The sequence below is a fragment of the Lissotriton vulgaris genome, chromosome 5, assembly GCF_964263255.1.
Source record: "Lissotriton vulgaris chromosome 5, aLisVul1.2, whole genome shotgun sequence".
Lineage (NCBI taxonomy): Eukaryota > Metazoa > Chordata > Amphibia > Caudata > Salamandridae > Lissotriton > Lissotriton vulgaris.
In genome coordinates, this window is record NC_141693.1 from 60,579,025 (window position 1) to 60,597,650 (window position 18,626).

Genomic DNA, 18,626 nt, shown 5'->3' on the forward strand with positions numbered 1-18,626 from the left:
CCGACCCCCGACCGCCCGACATTGTCCAGCAGCCCAGGCCCCCGCCCGGCCCGACCCCCGCCTGCCCCGACCCCCGCCTGCCCTGACACGGGTCCCCTTACCTCAGCCGCCGCTCCTCCCACCTGTCCGCAGCTCGCACCGCCGCTAACCTGTCCGCTGCTCCTCACGTCATCGCTTCTCCCCCGCGCCATGTCCGTCGCTCCCTTACCTCAGCCGCCGCTCCTCCAGCCTGTCTGCTGCTCGCACCGCCGCTGGCCTGTCTGCTGCTCCTCACGTCACCGCTCCTCCCCCGCGCCATGTCCGCCGCTCCTCGTCGCGCTCCTGGACGCCGCTCCTCCCCGCGCTCCTGACGTGAGCACTCACGTCGCGGACGGTGCTACTTCGGACGGACACATTTTTTTTTTACTGGAAATTTTTTGAATAACTTTTTTATTTTTATTTATATAGCCTATAACCATCTACACACCCTGACGATTCCAACGGTGTATCGGGCGTGTGGATTGGCGCTGTGGTTCCCGAGTTTACCCGCCTCAAAGGCTGAAAGTTCTTCCTTTATTATAGTAGTATAGATGGAGCTTGGAATTGAAGCAAAAGGATGCTTTATGAAAACATTGGAGCCACGTAATTACAATAAAACTAGATTTAAGCTATTCAGAGCCCCCTACAAAATTTGGCCTCAGCTTAAGCGACAACTGGTGATTCCTAAAATAAACTTTTACACTCTGGTCTCTGAAGCCACCCTTCTGCCTACTATTTTTGAAGACTCTGTGATGGAAAGGTGGAAACAGAAGGGTATTGAGTCAATAGGAGATCTATTTAATGACAATCTGCTATGATCATCTGCAGAATATATTTGACTAGCTCAAGAGGTTTTTTTTTTAATTCCTACAGATTAGGGATTTTCTATTAAAAACGAAAAATGAATTAAATGCAATAGAGAAGATCCCTATCATTAAGGCATCCAGACTTAGCTACAGTATAGGGGCCATATATGATCTATTGGTTGAGATACAAAGAGATGATTTAGAGGCTCAAGTTTCTACGTGGAGTACAAGGCTAGATAGCCCAACAATATGTCTTATGGAGTCTTTAGAAATGTGCAAAAAAAAATCTATTAACAGCAAATTTAAAGAGCCAGTTTTTAAAGACTGCTTTTAATTTGTACTACACTCTAAATGGGGACCTGAATTTTATGGAAAATGCAAACTATGCGGAGTTGATCAAGCAGAGGTTGTGCATATGTTTTACTCATGTCCTCAGCTACTACCTTTTATTAAAGGAATAGAGGCTTTTTTAAATCCTATTACCAAAAAATCTATTAGCTTCACTTCGGTAACGATGCTTTTAGGACTGGTAGATCGAGCATGATCTAATATCATTGGTCGGGAAGAAATGTACCTGATTTTCGTTGCCACTGCGGTAGCACGATTATGTATCGCCTCGGATTGGCTGAAACCAGACCCCCCAACGATTGTATTGTGGCTGAATAGATTCATGTCTATTAATAATATAGAGGTCAGCTTATACAAACTTAAAGGCCATAAGAAGGAAAGACTGGTCGAGAGATATGGTCCCCAGTGACAAACTGGGTCGGAGGGCTCTGAGTTGAGCTAGCACCAGTAGCATTAGCTGCGGACGGACTAAGGTTATATATTACTCGACCTAGATGACATTTTACAGGCCCAGCTCTTTATAGGGGATGACATGTCTTTGTGGAAGGGGAACGCCACTCACCTCAACCGGGCGGCGCCCGAGTGGGGATACCATGACCACTAACCCTCCTGCGTCTCTGACGACCAGGAGTCCTTCTCTCTTTTTCCCCCTACAGGAACCCGACCAGGTGACTGGACAAAGACCCTACCCGGAGGCAGAGAATCCAGAGCACCAAGAACCCGGAAGTGCCGAACCGGAAGCAGCCTGCCGGGAAACCGGAAGTCCCGCTCCCTACCCCGGACCGAGAAGTATAAAAGCCGGCGACGAAGAGAGGAGAGCATTCCAGATAGCCGACTCGTGGCAGGAGACAGCGCGCAGTGAACCAGTGAAGGAGAGCGGACGGAGTGAGCGGACGGAGTGAGAGGATCGAAGACGGAGAGTTGGAGGACATCTGGACCGAGGAGTGGTGGAGTCCTCTGGAGGTGGCTGGAGAGCGGCCGTAACTCGCTGGAGAGTTACGTCGGGGCACGTGAGTACCTTGTTACCATCTCCGTGTCCCCTTGTAAATAACTGTAAATACTTGTATAGAGATAGAACGCACTGATAGATCACCCTTGCACTGTATATAGACTAATTAGAGACACTGCACCTATAACTTGTACCATATTCCTTACACCCCGGCCATCACGAGAGCACGTCTCTTCTACCCTTCCCACATCTCTTCCCCCTCCGTCTAACCCATCCCGTCCATTCCCCTCCTCACGGTCTTCTCTGTCCCCTCACGACCCTGGTGCTGGTACTGGTACTCCAGAAGTCCGAGCTGGAAAGGACTAAACCCCTGCCTCTCTGTTTCCCTCCGAGGTTACTCCGACGCCTCCCCGAAAGACCTGAAGACGTCCGGAAGATTCCTCGGCCAGCGGATACCTGGGAACAGACTACAGCTTCACCCCCTGAACTCTGTACTTACTTCGTTTTTGTCACTCAGAACAATAAAAAAAGCTACCATAGCCAAGTATATACGGCCTCCACGCCTGTTATTCCGGTCCGCACCAACCCCCAGTCCACACCTGGTGTCAGAAGTGGGATCCGGAAGCAATGAGGCCGCCGTGAAAAAACTCGCATAAAGCCAGGAACTCCTCGGAAGATGATGGAGCGCTTTCTCAAAACGGCCGAGGACGATCGAGGCCAACTGCATGATGTCCTGAAAGACCAGGGCTCCGCACAAGACCGAGCCCTTGGAAAACTAGTCGACATCATGGGTCAATCGAGGCCAGCGACTGCATTACCCTCTGTGGTCTTACAGAAATATGTTCCGGGAGAAGACCCGGACTTCTTTTTTACGAACTTCGAGCGCCTGGCTCAGGCGGCTGCTTGGCCGGTTGATCGCTGGAGCCACTACCTGGGGCCTCTGCTGACGGGTGAACTCCAGGCGGCATTTCAACAGGCCAATATACAAGGGCAGACCCCGTATCAGGACATCAAAACCTGTATCCTCGAGAGACTCGGGATTGACGACGAGACCTACAGAGTACGGCTGCGACAGGCCCCTGAAGGACCTCAAGAAACACCCCGGGCATTGTCATTCCGCATCCAAGACCTAACCAACCGCTGGTTGAAGCCTGCCACGTCCACCAAAGAGGAGATCCTGTCCAAGATCTACTTGGAACAATTCCTAGCCTCCCTACACCCCGCCACACAGAAATGGGTCCGTCAGCACTCCCGACTCACTCTAGACACTGCTGTCGAGATTGCAAGTGCCTTCAGCCGTGCTCAAGACTTCCAGAAGAAGGACGAACATCCTACACGGATAACCCATGGAAGTCATCCTACATGAACCCCGAGGCCGGTGGTTCCTCGAAAACCTGAACCTGTCTCTTTGGTTCCGTTTCCAGTGACCCCAAGACCAAGTCTTCCAGGTCCTCAGTGTTACCACTGTGGAGGATATGGACATATTGCACGGTTCTGTCCCCAGAAGGAGGAACCTATGGAGGTCAGACTGGCTAGGAACTATGTGTGTCTCACCACGGATGCCAGTCCTCCTCCCTTCCGGTGTCCGGTGAAGATCGATGGACATCCTATGATGGCCCTAGCCGATTCCGGTTGCCGACAAAGCGTATTAAGGCCGCAGGAAATGCCCTGACCGATGGGGCCTATGACTGGCACCGTGGATATCCAATGTGTACACGGTGATACCAAGAGATATCCCACCACACGTGTACAGGTACAACACACCTCAGGAGAAAGAAGCCCCCTTACTGTCGGCCTAGTACCCAACCTGCCGGAAAAGGTTATCCTGGGTAGCGATTATAATGGGCTGCCCCGTTTGTTACATGATGCTACAAACTCCTTGGAAAGATGGTGGTCCGAGGCTCCCTTTTCCCGAAAGCCTCCTCCCGTGGAACCAACAAAGTCCAGAAGACAAGAGGGCAAAAGAAGAAAGAAAAAAGGACACATTCCACAGCCTATCCTGTTCAGGTGGACCCACATCCATGGGAAACTGATCGGGAGTTCCGTGCGGCCCAACAAGAGGACCCAGTACTACAAGACGCCTGGGGGCGGGCCCTGGAAAACGAGGATCCCTTGCACGTATGTCCTTATTTCTTTAAACGGAACGGTCTGTTGTATAAGAAAGGCGGACCCCAACAAGATCCCCAGTTACTCGTTCCCGGTCCCTTTCGCGAGAAAGTACTGTTCCTGGCCCATAGCCATTTGTTAGGGGGTCATTTCGGGGACGACAAAACAGGACAAACTATACTGGACAAGTTCTATTGGCCTGGTGTATACAAACAAGAGAGCCAATACTGCAAAGAGTGTCCTATATGTCAGAAGAACAGTCGATACCGACCCCCAAGGGCACCCCTTCAGCCGCTTCCTCTTATTGATGTCCCTTTCAGTAGGGTTGGGATGGACCTGATAGGCCCCATGTTACCCTCAAAGAGTGGATGCCGGTATGCTCTCGTTCTGGTGGATTACGCCACCCCGTTTCCTGAGGCCGTTCCGTTAAAACACCCAACCACGCAGAACATAGCGAGAGCCCTTGTAACCATCTTCACCCGGGTGGGTTTTCCCCGGGAGATATTGACGGACCAGGGCACCCCATTTGTTTCTTCTCTTATGCGTCAGGTGTGTTCTCAAATGGGCATTAAACAAATTAGGACCTCTGCCTACCACCCCCAGACCGATGGACGTGTGGAGCGTTATAACGCTACCCTGAAGACCACCCTCAAGAAGTTGTTGGGTCTAGAAAGCCGTCGCTGGGAGGAAATGCTTCCTTTGGCTCTGTTTGCTATCCGTTGTAAAGTCCAGAGCAGTACCGGGTATTCTCCCTACGAACTCCTCTATGGAAGGGCCCCTAGAACACTCCTGGATATGGCCCGCGAGGCTTGGGAAGCCGAGCCGGATCGTACCTGACCTCTGCCTGAATATGTTGCCAACCTCAAGACTCACCTGGGTCAAATCAGAGAAATAGTGAGGCAAAATCTGTTGACCGCCCAGGCTACGCAAAAACGCCAATACGACCGAGGAGCCAAGCCCAGAACCTTCGTTCCCGGAGACCTGGTACTGCTTCTCCTACCCTCTTCAGACCACAAACTTTTAGAACAATGGCAAGGGCCGTATCCAGTAACAAGACAGGTGACCCCTGTCACATATGAAATCGAATTGGACCACACCCGTAACCAGAGACAAATCTACCACGTCAATCTTCTAAAGAAGTGGGAGGGCCACCAACCAGTATTATCCGGCGTGACAGACCCTAAGACCCCCCTCTTTGAAGATTGTGTGGACCCAGAACTACCCTCGAATAAACGAGAAGACCTTAGGACTGTCTTGTCACCCTTGCAGATGGTGTTTTCCACTCTACCTGGGCACACCACGGTCATCGAACATGCAATACATACAGATCCTGGAAAGATCGTGAGACAACGCCCCTATCGGATCCCAGAAGCACGCCGGAAAGTCATTCAAGAGGAAACCAAACAAATGTTGCAAATGAGCATCATCGAGCCATCGATCAGTTGCTGGAACTCGCCCATCGTTCTTGTCCCCAGACCCGATGGCTCCAAAGGGTTTTGTATCGACTTTCGCGAAGTCAATAAAGTCTCGAGTTTTGACACTTATCCGTTGCCAAGAGTTGACGAGATGATAGAACGCATCGGACGAGCCCGCTACATTAGCACGCTGGATCTCTGCAAGGGATACTGGCAGATCCCCCTGAAAAGCGAAGATAAAAAGAAAACAGCATTTTCCACACCCGACGGATTGTTCCAATTTAGAGTCATGCCCTTCGGGCTCCATGGGGCCCCAGCGACCTTTCAACGGGCCATGAACATAGTCCTGCAACCTCATGCCCAATACGCAGGAGCATACCTTGACGATATAGTAATTTATAGCAATGACTGGCCAGAGCACCTGTCCCACCTAAAACGAGTGATCACCTCTCTGGGAGAATACGGGTTTACTATTAACCCCGCTAAAACCACTCTAGCTGCACACTCAGTAAAATACCTAGGTTACCTCCTTGGGAAGGGTGTCATCCGACCTCAAGACAACAAAATAACGGCCATCCAGTCGATTCCATTCCCCCAAACCAAAAAGGACCTCCGTGCCTTCCTTGGGCTCTTAGGATATTATCGGAGGTTCATCCCCAATTTTTCTCAAATTGCAGTACCCTTGACAGATCTCCTAAAGAAAAACACTCGAACAGAGTCCTTGTTGCAACATCCCTCTCCGCAGATGTGGAAGGCCTTTCAGGACCTCAAACAAGCACTAGTGTCAGAGCCAGTTCTGATCAGCCCCTATTATACGCAGTCCTTTATCCTCCAAACTGACGCCTCAGAACAGGGATTGGGAGCAGTCCTCTCCCAAAAAAACCAGGCAGTAATTGAGAGGCCTATCCTATATCTCAGCAGGAAACTCTTCCCTCGTGAAATGAATTACGCGGTAGTCGAGAAGGTAGCCCTAGCCATAAAATGGGCCGTAGAGAGCCTGCGTTATTATCTAGAGGGGCGGGAATTTCTTCTATACACGGATCACGCTCCCCTAGAATGGATGGCACGCAATAGGGGTCATAATGATAGGGTACTTCAGTGGTTTCTCTCCCTGCAGCCCTACAGATTCCAAACCTTACATAGGAAGGGGGTTGAGCAGGGCAACGCAGACTATCTGTCTAGATATCCCCCACCGGCCTCCCCCACAAGAAAGACAGCTAGGGAAAGGGGATGTGGAAGGGGAACGCCACTCACCTCAACCGGGCGGCGCCCGAGTGGGGATACCATGACCACTAACCCTCCTGCGTCTCTGACGACCAGGAGTCCTTCTCTCTTTTTCCCCCTACAGGAACCCGACCAGGTGACTGGATAAAGACCCTACCCGGAGGCGGAGAATCCAGAGCACCAAGAACCCGGAAGTGCCGAACCGGAAGCAGCCTGCCGGGAAACCGGAAGTCCTAACCCCTACCCCGGCCCGAGAAGTATAAAAGCCGGCGACGAAGAGAGGAGAGCGTTCCAGATAGCCGACTCGTGGCAGGAGACAGCGCGCAGTGAACCAGTGAAGGAGAGCGGACGGAGTGAGAGGATCGAAGACGGAGAGTTGGAGGACGTCTGGACCGAGGAGTGGTGGAGTCCTCTGGAGGTGACTGGAGAGCGGCCGTAACTCGCTGGAGAGTTACGGCGGGGCACGTGAGTACCTTGTTACCGTCTCCGTGTCCCCTTGTAAATAACTGTAAATACTTGTATAGAGATAGAATGCACTGATAGATCACCCTTGCACTGTATATAGACTAATTAGAGACACTGCACCTATAACTTGTACCATAGTCCTTACACCCCGGCCAATCACGAGAGCACGTCTCTTCTACCCTTCCCACATCTCTTCCCCCTCCGTCTAACCCATCCCGTCCATTCCCCTCCTCACGGTCTTCTCTGTCCCCTCACGACCCTGGTGCTGGTACTGGTACTCCAGAAGTCCGAGCTGGAAAGGACTAAACCCCTGCCTCTCTGTTTCCCTCCGAGGTTACTCCGACGCCTCCCCGGAAGACCTGAAGACGTCCGGAAGATTCCTCGGCCGGCGGATACCTGGGAACAGACTACAGCTTCACCCCCTGAACTCTGTACTTACTTAGTTTTTGTCACTCAGAACAATAAAAACAGCTACCATAGCCAAGTATATACGGCCTCCACGCCTGTTATTCCGGTCCGCACCAACCCTGAGTCCACACCCTTCCATTGGTTCAACCTGTTAAAGGTTATTAAATATGTATTTATAGCCACATAGCACTTTACCGCACTATATATGTTATCTAAATAATTTATTTAATGATGTATTCAGATGGAAGTTACTAGTTGAATTTGGATCAGGATATTCTGTGTAATTTATTGACATTCAGCACGTTATCTATTATGTACAATTCTGCAGCTTCGTCCAGCTTAATATTGCTGCATGAAACCTAATGTTTTATTTTTATTTTTATTTCAATTGAATGTTTAGAGGAAACTCACTGGTCAAGTCTGTCTTAAAATAGAAGGTGTGTATTTATTGTCACATATCACTTTATTTACTATGTACAGCTATGCTGCTCTTGCTTACTAAATATCGCTGTATTTGAATCCTCACGTGGGTTAAAATAGAAAAAGACCTATACTAGCTGTTGCTTCCAGCCCACATCATCATCATGGCCAGCTGCATCGCATAAAGCACTCGATAACACGACCCCAGCTTACCTGGCACACAAACTACACACGTTTAAGGAACGACATCTGACCAGGAGCGTGGATATCACCAGACTCAAGACATGAAATTGTAAGAAGAAAAACCCAGAAGGCAAGCCTTCTCCGTTCATGCTCCCAGGATCTGGCACAGCATCCTTTTCAACGTGGCATCAGCTCCGACCCTCCCCAAGTTAGGAAAATGCTGAAGACCCATCTCTTTAAGGAACACTATCCCTGATCCGACAGCCCACCCTAGACCTTCCACCAAAAATTGCATCTTCTCAGGGCCAGCCCCTCGGTTTGCGCTCTATATCCAGGCTGTAAGTACTGCCCATATAAATTCAGACTGTCAGTACCAGTAACAGACATCCAGATTGGAAATTCTGGCCACACATATCCAAATTGTTCTTAAATATGTTACATCCAGATCCCCGCATCTGATTAACCATATCTGGTCCTTGTCCTATACAGGTAAGCATGGGCGGAAAATCCGTTTCGCTCGCAGATTTTGCGGATTTTCGGTAAATTCGCAATCCGCGAGATTCGCGAATCTCCCGCAAAATCCGCAAATCCGCGAGCAGCGTATTTTATGGCTTGCTCGCACTGTTCGCGTGAGTTCGCGGCTTCCCAGTACAACTTCGCGCCCCGCGAATAAGCGCAAAATTGCAGAAATACGATCTTAGCAAAACTGAAACTACTTACCAGGTTCAAAAGTTCAGGCTCATCATTAGTAGCCATTTCCTGTAGTGCTTCCTGAGGGGCCCCTCCAGAGTTCAGTTGCCAGTTGCAACTATTATGTGACCCTGCTCTGAACCTCAGAATAGTTACACATATGCCACAAAGGTCCTGAATTACAGCTAAGGGAGACAAGCAGGAGTCAGGCTGGAAGTTCAAATCCATTAATCAGCCCCTAATTCATTATTGTCAGTTGGGGCAGGGCGGGTGTTGTAACTAATTTTGCAACAATGAAAGCTCTTAGCAAGTGCAAAAGATCACTAATCAGGAAGCACTAAGGAAGCAGGTGCCAGCTAAAAAAATATTCTGTGACACATTAATCAGCCCCAAATTAATTCAGGTCACTTGAGGCAGGGAAGGTGTGCTTGCTTTGCCACAATAATGTACACTGACTGGACAACCAGAGGGTGCTGTGATGAAACATAGGGTGGCATGGGTGGGCCAGAGGGTGGCATGAGTAGTCAGAGAGTGGCAGTGGTGAGAGAGAGTGGCAGTGATGAAGAAGAGTGTCCCAAACAGGCTGGACACGTAGAAACAACAAGTTCGCGAAACTTGCGACCCGACAGGTAAGTTCGCGTTTGCGAAATTGTACAAAACCCTCGCGAACTGGCAGAAACCCGCGCGAACACACAAAAAAAATCCGCAAATTCGCGAGAATTCGCGGATTTTGCGAATTGCGAGTTCGCAAATCCGCAAAATTCGCGAACGCGAGATTCGCAAAATTCGCCCATGCTTATATACAGGTGCCAGCCACATGCAGGGTCTGTGAAAGAACAGACAACCAAAGAAATGATCACAGTCTGTGACAGAAAACAGACACAGGAAGAGTGCAGGCCCCAACCCCAGGCAGGGTCTGTGATAGAAAACAAACACAGGACGAGTGCAGGCCCCATCCCCAGGCAGGGTCTGTGACAGAAAACAGACACAGGAAGAGTGCAGGCCCCAACCCCAGGCAGGGTCTGTGATAGAAAACAGACACAGGAAGAGTGCAGGCCCCAACCCCAGGCAGGGTGTGTGATAGAAAACAAACACAGGAAGAGTGCAGGCCCCATCCCCAGGCAGGGTCTGTGACAGAAAACAGACACAGGAAGAGTGCAGGCCCCATCCCCAGGCAGGGTCTGTGATAGAAAACAAATACAGGAAGAGTGCAGGCCCCATCCCCAGGCAGGGTCTGTGACAAAAAACAGACACAGGAAGAGTGCAGGCCCCAACCCTAGGCACGGTATGTGACAGAAAACAGACACAGGAAGAGTGCAGGCCACAACCCCAGGCAGGGTCCGTGACAGAATACAGACACAGGAAGAATGCAGACCCCAACCCCAGGCAGGGTCTGTGACAGAAAACAGACACAGGAATAGTTCAAGTCACAACCCCGGGCAGGGTCTGTGACAGAATACAGACAAAGGAAGAATGCAGGCCCCAACCCCAGGCAGGGTCTGTGACAGAAAACAGACACAGGCACAGGAAGAGTGCAGGTCACAAACCCAGGCAGGGTCTGTGACAGAAAACAGACACAGAAATAGTGCAGACCCCAACCCCAGGCAGGGTCTGTGACAGAAAACAGACACAGGCAGAATGCAGGCCACAACCCCCAGGCAGGGGCTGTGATAGAAAACAGACACAGGAAGAGTGCAGGCCCCAACCGCTGGCAGAGTCTTTGACAGAGAACAGACACAGGAAGAGTGCAGGCCACAACCCCGGGCAGGGTCCGTGACAGAATACAGACACAGGAAGAATGCAGACCCCAACCCCAGGCAGGGTCTGTGACAGAAAACAGACACAGGAATAGTGCAAGTCACAACCCCAGGCAGGGTCTGTGACAGAATACAGACAAAGGAAGAATGCAGGCCCCAACCCCAGGCAGGGTCTGTGACAGAAAACAGACACAGGCACAGGAAGAGTGCAGGTCACAAACCCAGGCAGAGTCTGTGACAGAAAACAGACATAGGAATAGTGCAGACCCCAACCCCATGCAGGGTCTGTGACAGAAAACAGTCACAGGCAGAATGCAGGCCACAACCCCCAGGCAGGGGCTGTGATAGAAAACAGACACAGGAAGAGTGCAGGCCCCAACCGCTGGCAGAGTCTTTGACAGAGAACAGACACAGGAAGAGTGCAGGCCCCAGCCCCAGACAGGGTCTGCAACAGAGAGCACACAACCAAAACGAGAGTGCGGGCACCAAATTTTGACACCGTCTGTGACAGAGAACAGTCACAGTAAGGGAGCAGGTACTAGCCTCATACAGGGTCAGGGACAGAGAACAGACACAGGAAGAATGCAGGCCCCAACCCCAGCCAGGGTCTGTGACAGAACAGGCAGTTGCCTGCAGACAGAGTCTGCAACAGAGCCAGTTCCAGCCCTTTGCAAGGTCTGAAGCAGGAATCGACACCAGCCTTACAGGGTCTGCAACAGAAAAGAGGCAACAGACTCATTAAAGGGTCTGAGAAAATAAACCTGCTAGAACGAGAGAGCATATACCAGCCCTTAACCGGGTCTGCAACAGAGAACAGGCACCAACCTCATACAGGGCCACAGCTGGGAACAGGCAGGATTAGCGAGAGAGCAGGCAACATGCTGATGCAGAGTCTGCAACAAGGAACAGGCAGCAAGGAGAGCAGGACCGAACCCAAGCATGGAGCATGGCAGGATGGCAGATTGAGAGCGTGAACAGTAGGGTGAAAGGTTTTGGCGCAGTGTCCATGTGACAAACTGCTTCCGTTTTACTATCCTGGCCCGGGATATCTTCTTGTGCAAGAGACCAGCCCCGGAGGTCCCCTGACGAGGGCTTTACATCTGGAGCGCTGCTCTCCATCAGAGTGCGAGATTGAGATCCACCCAGAGAGGTCCTGCTTTTACCCGAGTGGATCCCCCTCACATGACCAGCCCATGACGCTACTAACGGCTTGTGGCAGACGAGTATAGAAGTGGGGTGGATGTCGCCTCAAACTCAGATCGGAGAGTGACTGACACTACCTTCTGTGTAGTATGTCTTCTCTGGGCTCCATCTGAGTGAAGCATACATGTTGTGAGACAGATTTATATAGCACTGTATTACCATGAGCAGGGCCTCACAGTGCTGTCAGGCTCAGGTGCCTTCAGGCCTAGGTCCATAGGATGCAGTGCCTGTGGACATGTGAGGCGAGGTTCCCATGTGCGGTGATGGGGGTCACAGTGGATCATCTCGTTCCTCGCCGGAAGAACCCAGAGAGTCCGCCTCCCCCCGTTCTGATAGGCACCCACCGAAGTCATCTGCAGCGTCCCGCAAGGATCCTCCCTCAGCCCCACCCTCTTCAACGTCTACATGAGCCCTCTTGCAGACATCGCTCGCCAACCCAACCTCAACATCATCTCCTACGCTGACGACACCCAGCTGATCCTCTCCCTCACCAACGACCCCGCCACCGCCAAAGCCAACTTCCAGGAAGGAATGAACGACGTTGCAGAATGGATGAAGATCAGCCGTCTGAAACTGAACTCCGACAAGACGGAAGTCCTCATCCTCGGACCATCTCCCTCTGCCTGGGACAACTCCTGGTGGCCCCCTGCCCTGGGCATAGCACCCAAACCAACAGACCACGCCCGCAACCTAGGCTTCATCCTGGACTCCTCCCTCACGATGACCATTCAAGTGAACGCCGTCTCGTCATCATGCTTCAACACCCTGCGCATGCTCCGTAAGATCTTCCGATGGATCCCCACCGAAACCAGGAAGACGGTCACCCAGGCCCTCGTCACCAGCCGTCTGGACTACGGGAACACCCTCTATGCTGGAACCACAGCCAAACTCCAGAAAAGACTCCAGCGGATTCAGAACGCCTCAGCACGACTCATCCTGGACATCCCTCCTGCAACCACATCTCTGCCCACCTGAAAGAACTGCACTGGCTCCCCGTCAACAAGAGGATCACGTTCAGACTCCTCACCCACGCACACAAGGCTCTCCACGACACGGGCCCGAAGTACCTCAACAGCCGCCTCACATTCTACACACCCACCCACCAGCTCCGATCCGCCAGCCTCGCCCTCGCCTCCGTCCCACGTTTTCGGAATTCCACCGTCGGAGGAAGATGCTTCTCCTACCTGGCAGCCAAGACATGGAACTCCCTCCCCACTCACCTACAGCTGACCCTGGACCATCTCTCCTTCAGGAAACAACTAAAGACCTGGCTGTTCGAGCAGTAGCACCCCCCCCCCACCCCCCTCAGCGCCTTGAGACCCTTGATTGATTGATTGAGTGTGTGTGAAAAGCTTTCTGTTGTAGGGTGAATCAGAGTCTTGGTTGTAATCTGTGCCTACAGCCCCCTTCTCTCTGTAGCCTCCCCGCCATCCCCTGCTCCTCACAGCCCCCACTGCCCCCGTCCTCCATTAGGATGTTTTTGAGGCCATTTGCAACGTTTGTCTTGAATGTCTATCCCGATGGAAGGAGGGATTGTGTGTGGTTCACTCTCAAGTTCACTGGTTCCCTCCAAAGGTCTGGGGCTAACTACGAATCTGGCTGGACAGTTGGATTGGAGCGAACTATCCGAGGACAGGATATAAACTGTCCCCTTCTAGCTTTATGGAGCTCTGCATAGCACTGAAGAGAACGCTGAAGACCAGAGACCGGAATGATGGCCGTCTCCCTTCTACAGGAGGCGTTGGACCCCCAGGACCGAGGAAGGACCTCTACTGAAGAGAACGCTGAAGATCAGTGACAGGAATGATGGCCGTCTCCCTTCTACAGGAAGCGCTGGACCCCCAGGACCGAGGAAGGACCTCTACTGAAGAGAACAGTGAAGACCAGAGACGGGAATGATGGCCGTCTCCCTTCTACAGGAGGCGTTGGACCCCCAGGACCGAGGAAGGACCTCTACTGAAGAGAACGCTGAAGACCAGTGACAGAAATGATGGCCGTCTCCCTTCTACAGGAAGCGCTGGAACCCAGGACCGATGAAGGACCTCTACTGAAGAGAACGCTGAAGACCAGAGATGGGAATGATGGCCGTCTCCCTTCTACAGGAGGTGCTAGACCCCCAGGAACGAGGAAGGACCTCATCTGAAGGGAACGCTGAAGACAAGAGGTGGGAATGATGGCCGCCTCCCTTCTACAGGAGGTGCTAGACCCCCAGGACCGAGGAAGGACCTCTACTGAAGAGAACAGTGAAGACCAGAGACGGGAATGATGGCCGTCTCCCTTCTACAGGAGGCGTTGGACCCCCAGGACCGAGGAAGGACCTCTACTGAAGAGAACGCTGAAGACCAGTGACAGGAATGATGGCCGTCTCCCTTCTACAGGAAGCGCTGGAACCCAGGACCGATGAAGGACCTCTACTGAAGAGAACGCTGCAGACCAGTGACAGGAATGATGGCCGTCTCCCTTCTACAGGAAGCGCTGGAACCCAGGACCGATGAAGGACCTCTACTGAAGAGAACGCTGAAGACCAGAGATGGGAATGATGGCCGCCTCCCTTCTACAGGAGGTGCTAGACCCCCAGGACCGAGGAAGGACCTCTACTGAAGAGAACGCTGAAGACCAGTGACGGGGATGATGGCCGTCTCCCTTCTACAGGAGGCGCTAGAGCCCCAGGACCGAGGAAGGACCGCTACTGAAGAGAACGCTGAAGACCAGAGATGGGAATGATGGCCGTCTCCCTTCTACAGGAGGTGCTAGACCCCCAGGACCAAGGAAGGACCTCATCTGAAGGGAACGCGGAAGACCAGAGACAGGAATGATGGCTGTCTCCCTTCTACAGGAGCCACTAGACCCCCTGGACCGAGGAAGGACCTCTACTGAAGAGAACGCTCAAGACCAGAGTCAGGAATGATGGCCGTCTCCCTTCTACAGGAAGCGCTGGAACCCAGGACCGATGAAGGACCTCTACTGAAGAGAACGCTGAAGACCAGTGACAGGAATGATGGCCGTCTCCCTTCTACAGGAAGCGCTGGAACCCAGGACCGATGAAGGACCTCTACTGAAGAGAACGCTGAAGACCAGTGACAGGAATGATGGCCGTCTCCCTTCTACAGGAAGCGCTGGAACCCAGGACCGATGAAGGACCTCTACTGAAGAGAACGCTGAAGACCAGAGATGGGAATGATGGCCGCCTCCCTTCTACAGGAGGTGCTAGACCCCCAGGACCGAGGAAGGACCTCTACTGAAGAGAACGCTGAAGGCCAGTGACGGGAATGATGGCCGTCTCCCTTCTACAGGAGGCGCTAGAGCCCCAGGACCGAGGAAGGACCGCTACTGAAGAGAACGCTGAAGACCAGAGATGGGAATGATGGCCGTCTCCCTTCTACAGGAGGTGCTAGACCCCCAGGACCAAGGAAGGACCTCATCTGAAGGGAACGCGGAAGACCAGAGACAGGAATGATGGCTGTCTCCCTTCTACAGGAGCCACTAGACCCCCTGGACCGAGGAAGGACCTCTACTGAAGAGAACGCTGAAGACCAGTGACAGGAATGATGGCCGTCTCCCTTCTACAGGAAGCGCTGGAACCCAGGACCGATGAAAGACCTCTACTGAAGAGAACGCTGAAGACCAGAGACGGGAATGATGGCCGCCTCCCTTCTACAGGAGGTGCTAGACCCCCAGGACCGAGGAAGGACCTCTACTGAAGAGAACGCTGAAGACCAGTGACGGGAATGATGGCCGTCTCCCTTCTACAGGAGGCGCTAGAGCCCCTGGACCGAGGAAGGACCTCTACTGAAGAGAACGCTGAAGACCAGAGACAGGAATGATGGCTGTCTCCCTTCTACAGGAGGCGCTAGAACCCCAGGATGGAGGAAGGACCTCTACTGAAGAGAACGCTGAAGACCAGAGATGGGAATGATGGCTGTCTCCCTTCTACAGGAGGTGCTAGACCCCCAGGACCAAGGAAGGACCTCATCTGAAGGGAACGCGGAAGACCAGAGACAGGAATGATGGCTGTCTCCCTTCTACAGGAGCCACTAGACCCCCTGGACCGAGGAAGGACCTCTACTGAAGAGAACGTTGAAGAACAGAACAGAGGCGGGAATGATGGCCGTCTCCCTTCTACAGGAGGTGCTAGAACCCCAGGACCGAGGAAGGACCTCTACTGAAGGGAATGCGGAAGACCAGAGACAGGAATGATGGCCGTCTCCCTTCTACAGGAGGTGCTAGACCCCCAGGACCGAGGAAGGACCTCATCTGAAGGGAACGCTCAAGACCAGAGTCAGGCATGATTGCCGTCTCCCTTCTACAGGAGGCGCTGGACCCCAGGACAGAGGAAGGACCTCTCTTGCCACTGAATGGAGGGGTTTGTCCTCATCACCCCGAGCCCACTCCACTGCTCTGCACCTTGAGGTGAGGAGGTCGGACACTCCGAGCTCCCCCAGACCAGGAGCCTGTGATCGCAGCCCAGCCTGACGGTCATTCATCCTGTGAGGGGTCCCCAAAGCCAGCGAGCTTCATGCAGCCAAAGCTACAGGAGATCTTCACTCCGTGCCCAATGACGATGCAAGTCTAGCGCCTGGACCCTGCACCTCTCTTTGTGTCTGGGGAACCCTGCACTGTTCGGGAGTCATCTGCACCAATGCCCTTGAGACCCTGTGTGCGTCACCCTGCATTGCTGCAGCTCTTCTGCTGTGTCTCTGCTCCTGTGAGCTCGTGTGCTACACCCTGCATTGTCGCGTCAAGTCTTCTGACACCCACAACTCACACTGCAGTGTTACACGGAATGAGTATAATGCAAGATCCTAAAACACCCACACACATCCCTTCTGATCCTCTGCAGCTGCCTCTGTGGCTCACAGTATACGGCCCATGATCCCAGCGCTCTGACAGACACACGTTGTGCTCTTTTGCAGCTCCTTTTAAAGCCCTCGTGGAGTGGATTCACTTACAGTCCCTAAACACCAACAAACATACCTTGTATTTTTCAGCAGCCTTCTCGAAGAACACTTAACACTCCCAAAATATACATTGTATCCTCTTAAAGACTTAACAAGTGTATTCAACTGTGAATCGTGATCGTCCACAGACTGCCTTGTGCCCCTCTGCAGAATGTACATACTGCCTTCACTTTGAATCTTGAACACCCACACATATACCTTGTGCTCCTCTGCAGCTTCTTCCCCTGTGGAACTTACACTGTCTTCACTTGTGAATCTTTAATACCCACATACACTCCTTGCACAGACTTCTCTTTGGGTCCACGGGTACCTTATGTTCCATAAACACCCACAGACACACCCTGTTCTCTTCTGCAGCCTCCTCTATGGCATACACAGGGAGGGAGACCAGATGACTCCATGCAACCGGGACACAACTTTTTCATTTCTAGGATTTTGATTTAACATTTCAGTGCATTCTGGGATTTGTAGTTTTGATTCACTTTACTGGACCCTATTGCTTGAACACACCAGGTCAAAATATGTAAAAAGCAAAATTCAGAAAAGTATAAGTGTTGTCCCAGTGACATGGCGCCTTCTGGAACACACAGCGTGTGCTCTCCGGCTGCCCCTTGGAGGCTCAACAAACGACTTTGTGATCCCTGAACATCCACAGACGTACCTTGTGCTCCTCTGCAGCCTCCTCTACGGGACTTGCTGAGTGAGTTTTATGCTCCTTGGACTCCCGGCAGACCAGGCATATCATCCTCTGATCCTCTGCACAGAACAGCCTCAGTTTCTCTTCATGTTTCTCGCACAGATTCTCCCCCTGGGGCTTCACTGGGGGCGGGTGAAGCTGTTTTAACATTCCCACTATGTTTCCCAGTTGCCTGTTGGGTCGGAGGTTTTTCCCTGAAGATATTTCCCTGCACTGTGGACAGGGGAAGTTTCCATCTCTTCCCTCCCAGCTCTGGGTGATGCAGGAGCGGCAGAAGTTGTGTCCACAATCGATCATCACCGGATCCTTAAAATATTCCAAACAGATGGAACAAGTGGCCTCTTCCTGGAGGTTCCCGAGCTGAGCTGCCGCCGCCGCCATGATGCAGAAATGCAGGAAGTGAAGGTAAGTTTCAGTTTCTCTCTTTGTGCAGTGGGTGTGTCTGTGCGTCTGTCCCTCTCTGTGTGCAGTAAGTGTGTCTGTGCGTCTGCCCCTCTCTCTGTGCAGTGGGTGTCTGTGCGTCTGTCCCTCTCTGTGTGCAGTGGGTGTGTCTGTTCGTCTGCCCCTCTCTCTGTGCAGTGGGTGTGTCTGTGCGTCTGTCCCTCTCTGTGTGCAGTGGGTGTGTCTGTGCGTCTGCCTCTCTCTGGCTGCGGCGGGACTTCCTGATTCATGTTGCAGTCACAGAGCAGAGAACTGACTCCTTTGCTCTGACTCGAGTTCCCTCCTTTCTCAGCAAAAATACCAGTAATTTGGTTTTCTTCTCAGGTTCTGAAAGTGCCAGGAGCGGTCTCCTAAATATGAATTTGTATAAAATCTTCCAAGTTATTTTTAACTTGTCAATTCTGCGTTCTCATTTTCACCGCCAATATCTCTAACTTTCACCAATGCCAGACCCATTGCATTGCAAATGCTTGTTTATCTGTTTGAGGTAGGCACAGTTGTATGCGGTACATGGTGCATATCCATAATTATGGGCACA

At 52.1% G+C, this 18,626-nt stretch overlaps 1 protein-coding gene across 1 annotated transcript in view; it reads right to left on the reverse strand.

The window, feature by feature from the left end:
* Window positions 1-18,061, reverse strand: part of LOC147710158 (E3 ubiquitin-protein ligase TRIM39-like) — a 115,518-nt gene extending 97,457 nt beyond the window's left edge. Inside the window, exon 1 of the mRNA XM_086920841.1 lies at window positions 17,612-18,061. Within this exon, the coding sequence (XP_086776967.1) occupies window positions 17,612-18,028 (417 nt within the window). The 5' untranslated portion in view covers window positions 18,029-18,061. The remainder of the gene's footprint in view (window positions 1-17,611) is intronic.
* Window positions 18,062-18,626: the final 565 nt, after the last annotated feature.